General features: G+C 45.5%; 1 protein-coding gene across 1 annotated transcript in view; it reads right to left on the bottom strand.

Moving 5' to 3' along the window:
• Positions 1-13,070, bottom strand: part of LOC139575166 (unconventional myosin-IXAa-like) — a 169,757-nt gene that overhangs the window by 52,913 nt on the left and 103,774 nt on the right. The window contains exons 12-14 of the mRNA XM_071400167.1: positions 4,234-4,355; positions 1,749-1,890; positions 427-622 (exon numbers count right to left, since the gene is read on the bottom strand). Of these exons, the coding sequence (XP_071256268.1) occupies positions 427-622; positions 1,749-1,890; positions 4,234-4,355 (460 nt within the window). The remainder of the gene's footprint in view (positions 1-426; positions 623-1,748; positions 1,891-4,233; positions 4,356-13,070) is intronic.

Raw genomic sequence — 13,070 nt, 5'->3', positions numbered from 1 at the left:
ATACACAGCAATGATGTGCATCATTTCTCTCTCAAAAAAAATGTCCTTGAGAGGAGGGGAAACGTGCAATATTCACATATGTTGATGTTTGGGTAGTGCTGGAGAGGATGAATATGAAGGAACAAAATATATACATTTCCCTTTAAAAAGGAGCCTAAAGGGGGAAAAGGACCCAGGAGCCTAAAGGGGGAAAAGGACCCAGGAGCCTAAAGGGGGAAAAGGACCCAGGAGCCTAAAGGGGGAAAAGGACCCAGGAGCCTAAAGGGGGAAAAGGACCCAGGAGCCTAAAGGGGGAAAAGGACCCAGGAGCCTAAAGGGGGAAAAGGACCCAGGAGCCTAAAGGGGGAAAAGGACCCAGGAGCCTAAAGGGGGAAAAGGACCCAGGAGCCTAAAGGGGGAAAAGGACTCAGTGTGCAGCACACTCACCAGTCTTCCTGTGTACGTGTCTCTTCCCAGACTCCCTGAAGGCCACCATGGCTCTGAAGAAGGCTCTGAGGACGGCCCAGCGGAAGGTGGCTGGGGGGTCGATGCCCATCAGGCCACAGATGAAGGCGTTTTTGCTGCTCTTCAGTAGGGCCACGATGTCCGGACGCATATGGTCCGTATTCTTCTCCCGGAAGTCCTGTGTGGGGATACGCGAGTGTGATAGAGAGACAGAGATTTAAAAAAAGAGAGTGTGCGTGAGAGTGAGAGCGAGAAAGAGAGAAGGAGAACAGGGGAGAGAGTGTACGTGTAAGAGAGAGAGAGAGGAGAGAGAGACAGAGAAAGAGAGAGTATGGGTGAGAAAGAGTGAGAGAAGAGCTAAGCATTGCACTCAGTTCACCCTCAGTTTAACGTACATATAAGCTCAGCTCAGCTTAAATACATCTTTCAGCTTTTAATTTCCTCTCTAGTGAGACTTTCATTGGAACAGGTAGGCAGCTTCGTGTACGGTATGGCAGAACTCCTGAGGTTTCCTAAACCATGTCACTAAAGAAGCCGTGTCATAGAGGATGGACTTCGTTTGAACTGGATTGCAACACCACTAATTAAAACCGTTCTTAATGCTCCTCTCCGCAGGGTAATTATAGTGATTGATGCCTCATATATTGCCAATGTGGTTCCAACCAAGCTGTAAAATGTTACTTGGACTTGTTCCATCCAAACACAACAATAGTAAATCCCATGGAAATGAACAGGTTGAATGAGTTGTTCGCAGGAGACGACATAGAAACCAGTTGAGCGAAACACGACTGCCCAGACCTGCACATTGTGTGATATATTCCTGGTTGCCAAGTCTGAGGTCTGGGTTTTAGGACTCTGCAGCAGGGGACTGGGCCAAGAGCGTGATTAACAAATCATCCTGTACAGGTATGTGTAAGTCTTCACAGCCCATTACTGTGTGTGTGTGTGTGTGTGTGTGTGTGTGTGCGCGTGTGCGCGCGTGTGTCAGCTACAGCATACTGTATGACCAAATGCATGAAACATCTTGCCTGACTTGAACTACTACCCCCCCCCCCCCCCCCCAATAAAAGAAAGCACTACCTCTGAGATATGAGATGACCCCTATAACCTTAACACTGCCATGCTAACCTGAACCATGCTGGCTCTGATGTTCTTTTCACATGGTCCTTTCCAGGAGTATTCCTGCCAGAGTAAACAGTAGTTTGTCCTACAGACATTTCCATTCCACTCAATGGAATGATTTAAGCTAGGACGCTATGACACACACATGAAGCTCTTGTTGACCCAGACAGTCAGACACTGACCTTGACCCCGTATTTGACCTTGCCAGCGTAGTGGCGGATGATGAAGGCGGGCTCCATGACGGCGGGGAACTCAATGTAGCCGTTGCCCTCATGCTGCCGCTTGAACTTGTCCAGCAGAGTCTGGTTAGAGGCCTGGGGGAAGCTGGGACAAGGACGGCAGGGGGGTTGGTGTCATCATGTCTCAGGGAGGATCATAATGCATACACAAGAAGGAACACAGAGACACGAGCAGAAACACGAGCAGAAACACAGAGACACGAGCAGGAACACAGAGACACGAGCAGGAACACAGAGACACGAGCAGAAACACAGAGACACGAGCAGAAACACAGAGACACGAGCAGAAACACAGAGACACGAGCAGAAACACAGAGACACGAGCAGGAACACAGAGACACGAGCAGGAACACAGAGACACGAGCAGAAACACAGAGACACGAGCAGAAACACAGAGACACGAGCAGAAACACAGAGACACGAGCAGAAACACAGAGACACGAGCAGAAACACAGAGACACGAGCAGAAACACAGAGACACGAGCAGAAACACAGAGACACGAGCAGAAACACAGAGACACGAGCAGGAACACAGAGACACGAGCAGAAACACAGAGACACGAGCAGAAACACAGAGACACGAGCAGCAACACAGAGACACGAGCAGAAACACAGAGACACGAGCAGAAACACAGAGACACGAGCAGAAACACAGAGACACAGAGACACGAGCAGAAACACAGAGACACGAGCAGGAAGACAGAGACACGAGCAGGAAGACAGAGACACGAGCAGGAAGACAGAGACACGAGCAGGAAGACAGAGACACGAGCAGGAAGACAGAGACACGAGCAGGAAGACAGAGACACGAGCAGGAAGACAGAGACACGAGCAGGAAGACAGAGACACGAGCAGGAAGACAGAGACACGAGCAGGAAGACAGAGACACGAGCAGGAAGACAGAGACACGAGCAGGAACACAGAGACACGAGCAGGAACACAGAGACACGAGCAGGAACACAGAGACACGAGCAGGAACACAGAGACACGAGCAGAAACACAAGCAGGAACACGAGCAGAAACACGAGCAGGAACACGAGCAGAAACACGAGCAGGAACACGAGCAGGAACACGAGCAGAAACACGAGCAGAAACACAAGCAGAAACACAAGCAGGAACACGAGCAGGAACACGAGCAGGAACACGAGCAGGAACACGAGCAGGAACACAAGCAGGAACACGAGCAGGAACACAAGCAGGAACACGAGCAGAAACACAAGCAGGAACACGAGCAGAAACACAAGCAGGAACACGAGCAGAAACACAAGCAGGAACACGAGCAGGAACACGAGCAGGAACACAGAGACACGAGCAGGAACGCAGGAACACAGAGACACGAGCAGGAACACAGAGACACGAGCAGGAACACAGAGACACGAGCAGGAACACAGAGACACGAGCAGGAACACAGAGACACGAGCAGGAACACAGAGACACGAGCAGGAACACAGAGACACGAGCAGGAACACAGAGACACGAGCAGGAACACAGAGACACGAGCAGGAACACAGAGACACGAGCAGGAACACAGAGACACATGCAGGAACACAGAGACACATGCGGGAACACAGAGACACATGCAGGAACACCGACAGACAGACGGACAGACACCAATTCATTCCGCTCCCCTCTTCTGGTCCCTACTGAATAATGATTCTGATTGTACAGGAGCACAAGGACTTATGGGTGGTTCCAACTTCCACAACATCCATAGAATGTAGTCACCCATCAACACTGACGTAAGGTCAGTTTTATATTTCCTTCGATAATGGCTAAGGCAAAGATTAATGGAGGGTGAGCTGATCCTAGATTTACACCTAAGAGTCAAACTCTCCCCATAGGAAGAAGGTGGTTGGGCAGAGGAGGACGATAAACTCCTGCTTTCTCTCATACCTTTAGAGACGCTGCACAGCAGTCCCCTGCCAGAAGTGTTCACAGGAAACCAACAGCTTACAGGAAGAGGACAGGAAGAGTGGGACAGGGAGAGGCTAAGGGGAACTTGAGCTATGAAAAACACAGAGCGCCATGGACTCGATTTACAGCTATTTCAAGTGGGAGGAATTCAGTGTGTCAGTGTCCAGATCAGGAGGAGGCAGACCATTTAGTTACAGCACATCTAGAGGGAATTACCAGGATGTTGTATTGAAACAAAAATGACCAATTTCAGCCATGCTTATGAATTAATTAAAATATGCTTATTAAAATGGTCTGTCATCAGACGAGGACTGTTCGGATATCAGGTTATGTATATTTTAAGACTTCATAGAGTATGTATTATGATGCGACCTGAATATCTCCCATTACAGACTATCATTGTTCTTCACTATAACATCACCTAGTCACAGTCACTTCCTTGCCAGTCTTACGGAGTGGAATCACGGGTCGTATTTTGACCCAGGTCTGACAGAGCGAGGTCTAATGGACTCACTTGGACTCCTCATCCAGCAGGTGGAGCAGCGCTGTGGGCTTCTTACTGATGAGGTTGATGCAGCCTGTGTTGTCGATGTAGTCAATGTTGTGCCAGCTGATGCCCTCTGCCCTGTACTCCTCCTACACAAACAAATCAAATGTTATTTGTCACATGCGCGGAATACAACAGGTGTAGACCTTACCGTGAAATGCTTACTTACAAGCCCTTAATTAACCAACAATGCAGTTAAGAAAATATATATTTTTTAATCAAGTAAAATGAAAATAATAATGCAAATAGTCCGGGTGGCCATTTGATGAATTAATTGAACACTGAGCTGTAGTCAATGAACAGCATTCTCATATGTGTTCCTTTTGTCCAGGTGGGAAAGGGCAGTGTGGAGGGCAACAGAGAATGCGTCATCTGTTGGGGCGGTATGGGAATTGGAGTGGGTCTAGGGTTTCCGGGATGAACAAATAGAAACATGAAGATGTGATCTTACAATGCTATGGTTCAACACTCAAGGTTTGGTCCTAGTAAGTCTAGTAAGAATCTTATCAACTTGTACCAAATACCACTGAGCCCCATAACATTGTAGGGGACATCCCTCTTCTATGCTGTGTAAGTTCTACAGAGGTTTGGGTTGTCTGCCACAACTGCAAAGTCACAACACTGCATATGATAGTGGAGTAGGGGATTGCCCTGACAAACATCAATCACATAACCGTCATTCACAGCCTACATCACACATTTCATCCCAAGGACAGGTAAAACAAGACTGTGGCCTGTACTCTGTGTTCCTTCACTCTTGGCACTGGAGGTTGTTTGCACCTTAATTGGGGAGGACGAGCTCTTGGTAATGGCTGGAGCGGAATAGGTGGAATGCTATCAAGTACATCAAAAACATGGTTTACATTTGTTTGACGCCATCCCATTGTCTCCATTCCAGCCATTATTATGAGCCGTCCTCCCCTCAGAAGCCTCAACTGACTATTGGCCTGAACAAACAAAACAACAGTGTTCCAGTAGTAGCGTTGATACTGGGCCTGAACAAACAAAACAACAGTGTTCCAGTAGTAGTGTTGATACTGGGACTGAACAAACAAAACAACAGTGTTCCAGTAGTAGTGTTGATACTGGGCCTGAACAAACAAAACAACAGTGTTCCAGTAGTAGCGTTGATACTGGGCCCGAACAAACAAAACAGGGTCCCATCAGTAGTGTTGATACTGGGCCTGAACAAACAAAACAACAGTGTTCCAGTAGTAGCGTTGATACTGGGCCCGAACAAACAAAACAGGGTCCCATCAGTAGTGTTGATACTGGGCCTGAACAAACAAAACAACAGTGTTCCAGTAGTAGCGTTGATACTGAGCCTGAACAAACAAAACAACAGGGTCCCATCAGTAGTGTTGATACTGGGCCTGAACAAACAAAACAACAGGGTCCCATCAGTAGTGTTGATACTGGGCCTGAACAAACAAAACAACAGGGTCCCATCAATAGTGTTGATACTGGGCCTGAACAAACAAAACAACAGTTTTCCAGTAGTAGCGTTGATACTGAGCCTGAACAAACAAAACAACAGGGTCCCATCAGTAGTGTTGATACTGGGCCTGAACAAACAAAACAACAGGGTCCCATCAGTAGTGTTGATACTGGGCCTGAACAAACAAAACAACAGTTTTCCAGTAGAAGTGTTGATACTGGGCCTGAACAAACAAAACAACAGTGTTCACTGTTGTTAGTAGTGTTGATACTGGGCCTGAACAAACAAAACAACAGTGTTCAAGTAGCAGTGTCGATACTGGGCCTGAACAAACAAAACAACAGTGTTCCAGTGGTAGTGTCGATATTGGGCCTGAACAAACAAAACAACAGTGTTCAAGTAGCAGTGTCGATACTGGGCCTGAACAAACAAAACAACAGTGTTCCAGTAGTAGCGTTGATACTGAGCCTGAACAAACAAAACAACAGGGTCCCATCAGTAGTGTTGATACTGGGCCTGAACAAACAAAACAACAGGGTCCCATCAGTAGTGTTGATACTGGGCCTGAACAAACAAAACAACAGTGTTCGAGTAGAAGTGTTGATACTGGGCCTGAACAAACAAACAACAGTATTCACTGTTGTTAGTAGTGTCGATACTGGGCTTGAACAAACAAAACAACAGTGTTCCAGTAGCAGTGTCGATACTGGGCCTGAACAAACAAAACAACAGTGTTCCAGTAGTAGTGTCGATACTGGGCCTGAACAAACAAAACAACAGTGTTCCAGTAGTAGTGTCGATACTGGGCCTGAACAAACAAAACAACAGTGTTCCAGTAGTAGCATTGATACTGAGCCTGAACAAACAAAACAACAGGGTCCCATCAGTAGTGTTGATACTGGGCCTGAACAAACAAAACAACAGGGTCCCATCAGTAGTGTTGATACTGGGCCTGAACAAACAAAACAACAGTGTTCCAGTAGTAGTGTCGATACTGGGCCTGAACAAACAAAACAACAGTTTTCCAGTAGTAGTGTTTTTTTCTGTTAGGCTAGAACACAGCACAACCCTTCCCTGTGCTGAGCTGTGCCTGCCTGGACCACCGTGCTGTGCTGTGCCAGCCTGGACCACTTTGCGGTTTAATAATATGAAAAGCATTCTTAGCATTTTGCAGTGTTTCTCCCCTACTGCACGTTGTTTCCTTGACTCACTGGGGGAAAGAATGGAGCAATAAAGGGCTATAATCCCAGCGAGAGTTTCGTCAAATCAATGGAGCCTCCTTTCCCCTCCTCTCTATTAGCCAAAAGACACAGTCAGCTGAACAAACCAGTCAATCTGTTATCCCTCTGCCCTCGCAAATAACGACTGGGAAATACCAGAACAAACCTCATTGGTGGCAGCATGGGCACAGAAACAATAACCGAATAGGGTGGTTTATGATCCCAGTCTGCAGAAGAATGGAATGAACCAAAGGCCCGGTCCTTCAATGCTTAACAAAAATGTTCATATTAGTCCGCCATGAACATTGTACAAGCTGACAGTGTTCATGGTTAGAATTTGGGAAAGGGGAGCTGATCCTAGATCTGTGCCTAAAAAGGGACCATATACAGTGGGGGAGAACAAGTATTTGATACACTGCCGATTTTAAGTTCTGCTTTTCTCATGTATCAAATACTTATGTCATGCAATAAAATGCAAATTAATTACTTAAAAATCATACAATGTGATTTTCTGGATTTTTCTCATATGTGTTCCTTTTGTCCAGGTGGGAAAGGGCAGTGTGGAGGGCAACAGAGAATGCGTCATCTGTTGGGGCGGTATGGGAATTGGAGTGGGTCTAGGGTTTCCGGGATGAACAAATAGAAACATGAAGATGTGATCTTACAATGCTATGGTTCAACACTCAAGGTTTGGTCCTAGTAAGTCTAGTAAGAATCTTATCAACTTGTACCAAATACCACTGAGCCCCATAACATTGTAGGGGACATCCCTCTTCTATGCTGTGTAAGTTCTACAGAGGTTTGGGTTGTCTGCCACAACTGCAAAGTCACAACACTGCATATGATAGTGGAGTAGGGGATTGCCCTGACAAACATCAATCACATAACCGTCATTCACAGCCTACATCACACATTTCATCCCAAGGACAGGTAAAACAAGACTGTGGCCTGTACTCTGTGTTCCTTCACTCTTGGCACTGGAGGTTGTTTGCACCTTAATTGGGGAGGACGAGCTCTTGGTAATGGCTGGAGCGGAATGCTATCAAGTACATCAAAAACATGGTTTACATTTGTTTGACGCCATCCCATTGTCTCCATTCCAGCCATTATTATGAGCCGTCCTCCCCTCAGAAGCCTCCACTGACTATTGGCCTGAACAAACAAAACAACAGTGTTCCAGTAGTAGCGTTGATACGGGGCCTGAACAAACAAAACAACAGTGTTCCAGTAGTAGCGTTGATACGGGGCCTGAACAAACAAAACAGCAGTGTTCCAGTAGTAGCGTTGATACGGGGCCTGAACAAACAAAACAACAGTGTTCCAGTAGTAGTGTTGATACGGGGCCTGAACAAACAAAACAACAGTGTTCCAGTGGTAGTGTCGATACTGGGCCTGAACAAACAAAACAACAGTGTTCCAGTAGTAGTGTTGATACTGGGCCTGAACAAACAAAACAACAGTGTTCCAGTAGTAGCGTTGATACTGGGCCTGAACAAACAAAACAGGGTCCCATCAGTAGTGTTGATACTGGGCCTGAACAAACAAAACAACAGTTTTCCAGTAGAAGTGTTGATACTGGGCCTGAACAAACAAAACAACAGTGTTCCAGTAGTAGCGTTGATACTGAGCCTGAACAAACAAAACAACAGGGTCCCATCAGTAGTGTTGATACTGGGCCTGAACAAACAAAACAACAGGGTCCCATCAGTAGTGTTGATACTGGGCCTGAACAAACAAAACAACAGTTTTCCAGTAGAAGTGTTGATACTGGGCCTGAACAAACAAAACAACAGTGTTCCAGTAGTAGCGTTGATACTGAGCCTGAACAAACAAAACAACAGGGTCCCATCAGTAGTGTTGATACTGGGCCTGAACAAACAAAACAACAGGGTCCCATCAGTAGTGTTGATACTGGGCCTGAACAAACAAAACAACAGTTTTCCAGTAGAAGTGTTGATACTGGGCCTGAACAAACAAAACAACAGTGTTCCAGTAGTAGTGTTGATACTGGGCCTGAACAAACAAAACAACAGTGTTCCAGTAGTAGTGTTGATACTGGGCCTGAACAAACAAAACAACAGTGTTCCAGTAGTAGCGTTGATACTGGGCCTGAACAAACAAAACAGGGTCCCATCAGTAGTGTTGATACTGGGCCTGAACAAACAAAACAACAGTTTTCCAGTAGAAGTGTTGATACTGGGCCTGAACAAACAAAACAACAGTGTTCCAGTAGTAGTGTTGATACTGAGCCTGAACAAACAAAACAACAGGGTCCCATCAGTAGTGTTGATACTGGGCCTGAACAAACAAAACAACAGGGTCCCATCAGTAGTGTTGATACTGGGCCTGAACAAACAAAACAACAGTTTTCCAGTAGAAGTGTTGATACTGGGCCTGAACAAACAAAACAACAGTGTTCACTGTTGTTAGTAGTGTTGATACTGGGCCTGAACAAACAAAACAACAGTGTTCAAGTAGCAGTGTCGATACTGGGCCTGAACAAACAAAACAACAGTGTTCCAGTGGTAGTGTCGATATTGGGCCTGAACAAACAAAACAACAGTGTTCCAGTAGTAGCATTGATACTGAGCCTGAACAAACAAAACAACAGGGTCCCATCAGTAGTGTGGATACTGGGCCTGAACAAACAAAACAACAGGGTCCCATCAGTAGTGTTGATACTGGGCCTGAACAAACAAAACAACAGTGTTCCAGTAGAAGTGTTGATACTGGGCCTGAACAAACAAAACAACAGTGTTCCAGTAGTAGCGTTGATACGGGGCCTGAACAAACAAAACAACAGTGTTCCAGTAGTAGTGTTGATACGGGGCCTGAACAAACAAAACAACAGTGTTCCAGTAGTAGTGTTGATACTGGGCCTGAACAAACAAAACAACAGTGTTCCAGTAGTAGCGTTGATACGGGGCCTGAACAAACAAAACAACAGTGTTCCAGTAGTAGTGTTGATACTGGGCCTGAACAAACAAAACAACAGTGTTCCAGTAGTAGCGTTGATACGGGGCCTGAACAAACAAAGCAACAGTGTTCCAGTGGTAGTGTCGATACTGGGCCTGAACAAACAAAACAACAGTGTTCCAGTAGTAGTGTTGATACTGGGCCTGAACAAACAAAACAACAGTGTTCCAGTAGTAGTGTTGATACTGGGCCTGAACAAACAAAACAACAGTGTTCCAGTAGTAGCGTTGATACGGGGCCTGAACAAACAAAACAACAGTGTTCCAGTAGTAGTGTTGATACTGGGCCTGAACAAACAAAACAACAGTGTTCCAGTAGTAGCGTTGATACGGGGCCTGAACAAACAAAGCAACAGTGTTCCAGTGGTAGTGTCGATACTGGGCCTGAACAAACAAAACAACAGTGTTCCAGTAGTAGCGTTGATACTGAGCCTGAACAAACAAAACAATAGGGTCCCATCAGTAGTGTTGATACTGGGCCTGAACAAACAAAACAACAGGGTCCCATCAGTAGTGTTGATACTGGGCCTGAACAAACAAAACAACAGTTTTCCAGTAGAAGTGTTGATACTGGGCCTGAACAAACAAAACAACAGTGTTCCAGTAGTAGCGTTGATACTGAGCCTGAACAAACAAAACAACAGGGTCCCATCAGTAGTGTTGATACTGGGCCTGAACAAACAAAACAACAGGGTCCCATCAGTAGTGTTGATACTGGGCCTGAACAAACAAAACAGTTTTCCAGTAGAAGTGTTGATACTGGGCCTGAACAAACAAAACAACAGTGTTCCAGTAGTAGTGTTGATACTGGGCCTGAACAAACAAAACAACAGTGTTCCAGTAGTAGTGTTGATACTGGGCCTGAACAAACAAAACAACAGTGTTCCAGTAGTAGCGTTGATACTGGGCCTGAACAAACAAAACAGGGTCCCATCAGTAGTGTTGATACTGGGCCTGAACAAACAAAACAACAGTTTTCCAGTAGTAGTGTTGATACTGAGCCTGAACAAACAAAACAACAGGGTCCCATCAGTAGTGTTGATACTGGGCCTGAACAAACAAAACAACAGGGTCCCATCAGTAGTGTTGATACTGGGCCTGAACAAACAAAACAACAGTTTTCCAGTAGAAGTGTTGATACTGGGCCTGAACAAACAAAACAACAGTGTTCCAGTAGTAGCGTTGATACTGAGCCTGAACAAACAAAACAACAGGGTCCCATCAGTAGTGTTGATACTGGGCCTGAACAAACAAAACAACAGGGTCCCATCAGTAGTGTTGATACTGGGCCTGAACAAACAAAACAACAGTTTTCCAGTAGAAGTGTTGATACTGGGCCTGAACAAACAAAACAACAGTGTTCACTGTTGTTAGTAGTGTTGATACTGGGCCTGAACAAACAAAACAACAGTGTTCAAGTAGCAGTGTCGATACTGGGCCTGAACAAACAAAACAACAGTGTTCCAGTGGTAGTGTCGATATTGGGCCTGAACAAACAAAACAACAGTGTTCCAGTAGTAGCATTGATACTGAGCCTGAACAAACAAAACAACAGGGTCCCATCAGTAGTGTGGATACTGGGCCTGAACAAACAAAACAACAGGGTCCCATCAGTAGTGTTGATACTGGGCCTGAACAAACAAAACAACAGTGTTCCAGTAGAAGTGTTGATACTGGGCCTGAACAAACAAAACAACAGTGTTCCAGTAGTAGCGTTGATACGGGGCCTGAACAAACAAAACAACAGTGTTCCAGTAGTAGTGTTGATACGGGGCCTGAACAAACAAAACAACAGTGTTCCAGTAGTAGTGTTGATACTGGGCCTGAACAAACAAAACAACAGTGTTCCAGTAGTAGCGTTGATACGGGGCCTGAACAAACAAAACAACAGTGTTCCAGTAGTAGTGTTGATACTGGGCCTGAACAAACAAAACAACAGTGTTCCAGTAGTAGCGTTGATACGGGGCCTGAACAAACAAAGCAACAGTGTTCCAGTGGTAGTGTCGATACTGGGCCTGAACAAACAAAACAACAGTGTTCCAGTAGTAGTGTTGATACTGGGCCTGAACAAACAAAACAACAGTGTTCCAGTAGTAGCGTTGATACTGGGCCTGAACAAACAAAACATGGTCCCATCAGTAGTGTTGATACTGGGCCTGAACAAACAAAACAACAGTTTTCCAGTAGAAGTGTTGATACTGGGCCTGAACAAACAAAACAACAGTGTTCCAGTAGTAGCGTTGATACTGAGCCTGAACAAACAAAACAACAGGGTCCCATCAGTAGTGTTGATACTGGGCCTGAACAAACAAAACAACAGGGTCCCATCAGTAGTGTTGATACTGGGCCTGAACAAACAAAACAACAGTTTTCCAGTAGAAGTGTTGATACTGGGCCTGAACAAACAAAACAACAGTGTTCCAGTAGTAGCGTTGATACTGAGCCTGAACAAACAAAACAACAGGGTCCCATCAGTAGTGTTGATACTGGGCCTGAACAAACAAAACAACAGGGTCCCATCAGTAGTGTTGATACTGGGCCTGAACAAACAAAACAACAGTTTTCCAGTAGAAGTGTTGATACTGGGCCTGAACAAACAAAACAACAGTGTTCCAGTAGTAGCGTTGATACTGAGCCTGAACAAACAAAACAACAGGGTCCCATCAGTAGTGTTGATACTGGGCCTGAACAAACAAAACAACAGGGTCCCATCAGTAGTGTTGATACTGGGCCTGAACAAACAAAACAACAGTTTTCCAGTAGAAGTGTTGATACTGGGCCTGAACAAACAAAACAACAGTGTTCCAGTAGTAGTGTTGATACTGGGCCTGAACAAACAAAACAACAGTGTTCCAGTAGTAGTGTTGATACTGGGCCTGAACAAACAAAACAACAGTGTTCCAGTAGTAGCGTTGATACTGGGCCTGAACAAACAAAACAGGGTCCCATCAGTAGTGTTGATACTGGGCCTGAACAAACAAAACAACAGTTTTCCAGTAGTAGTGTTGATACTGAGCCTGAACAAACAAAACAACAGGGTCCCATCAGTAGTGTTGATACTGGGCCTGAACAAACAAAACAACAGGGTCCCATCAGTAGTGTTGATACTGGGCCTGAACAAACAAAACAACAGTTTTCCAGTAGAAGTGTTGATACTGGGCCTGAACAAAC

This window comes from Salvelinus alpinus, chromosome 5, assembly GCF_045679555.1.
Source record: "Salvelinus alpinus chromosome 5, SLU_Salpinus.1, whole genome shotgun sequence".
NCBI classification, from domain to species: Eukaryota; Metazoa; Chordata; class Actinopteri; order Salmoniformes; family Salmonidae; genus Salvelinus; species Salvelinus alpinus.
This window is presented reverse-complemented; position numbering and strand designations above follow the sequence as displayed.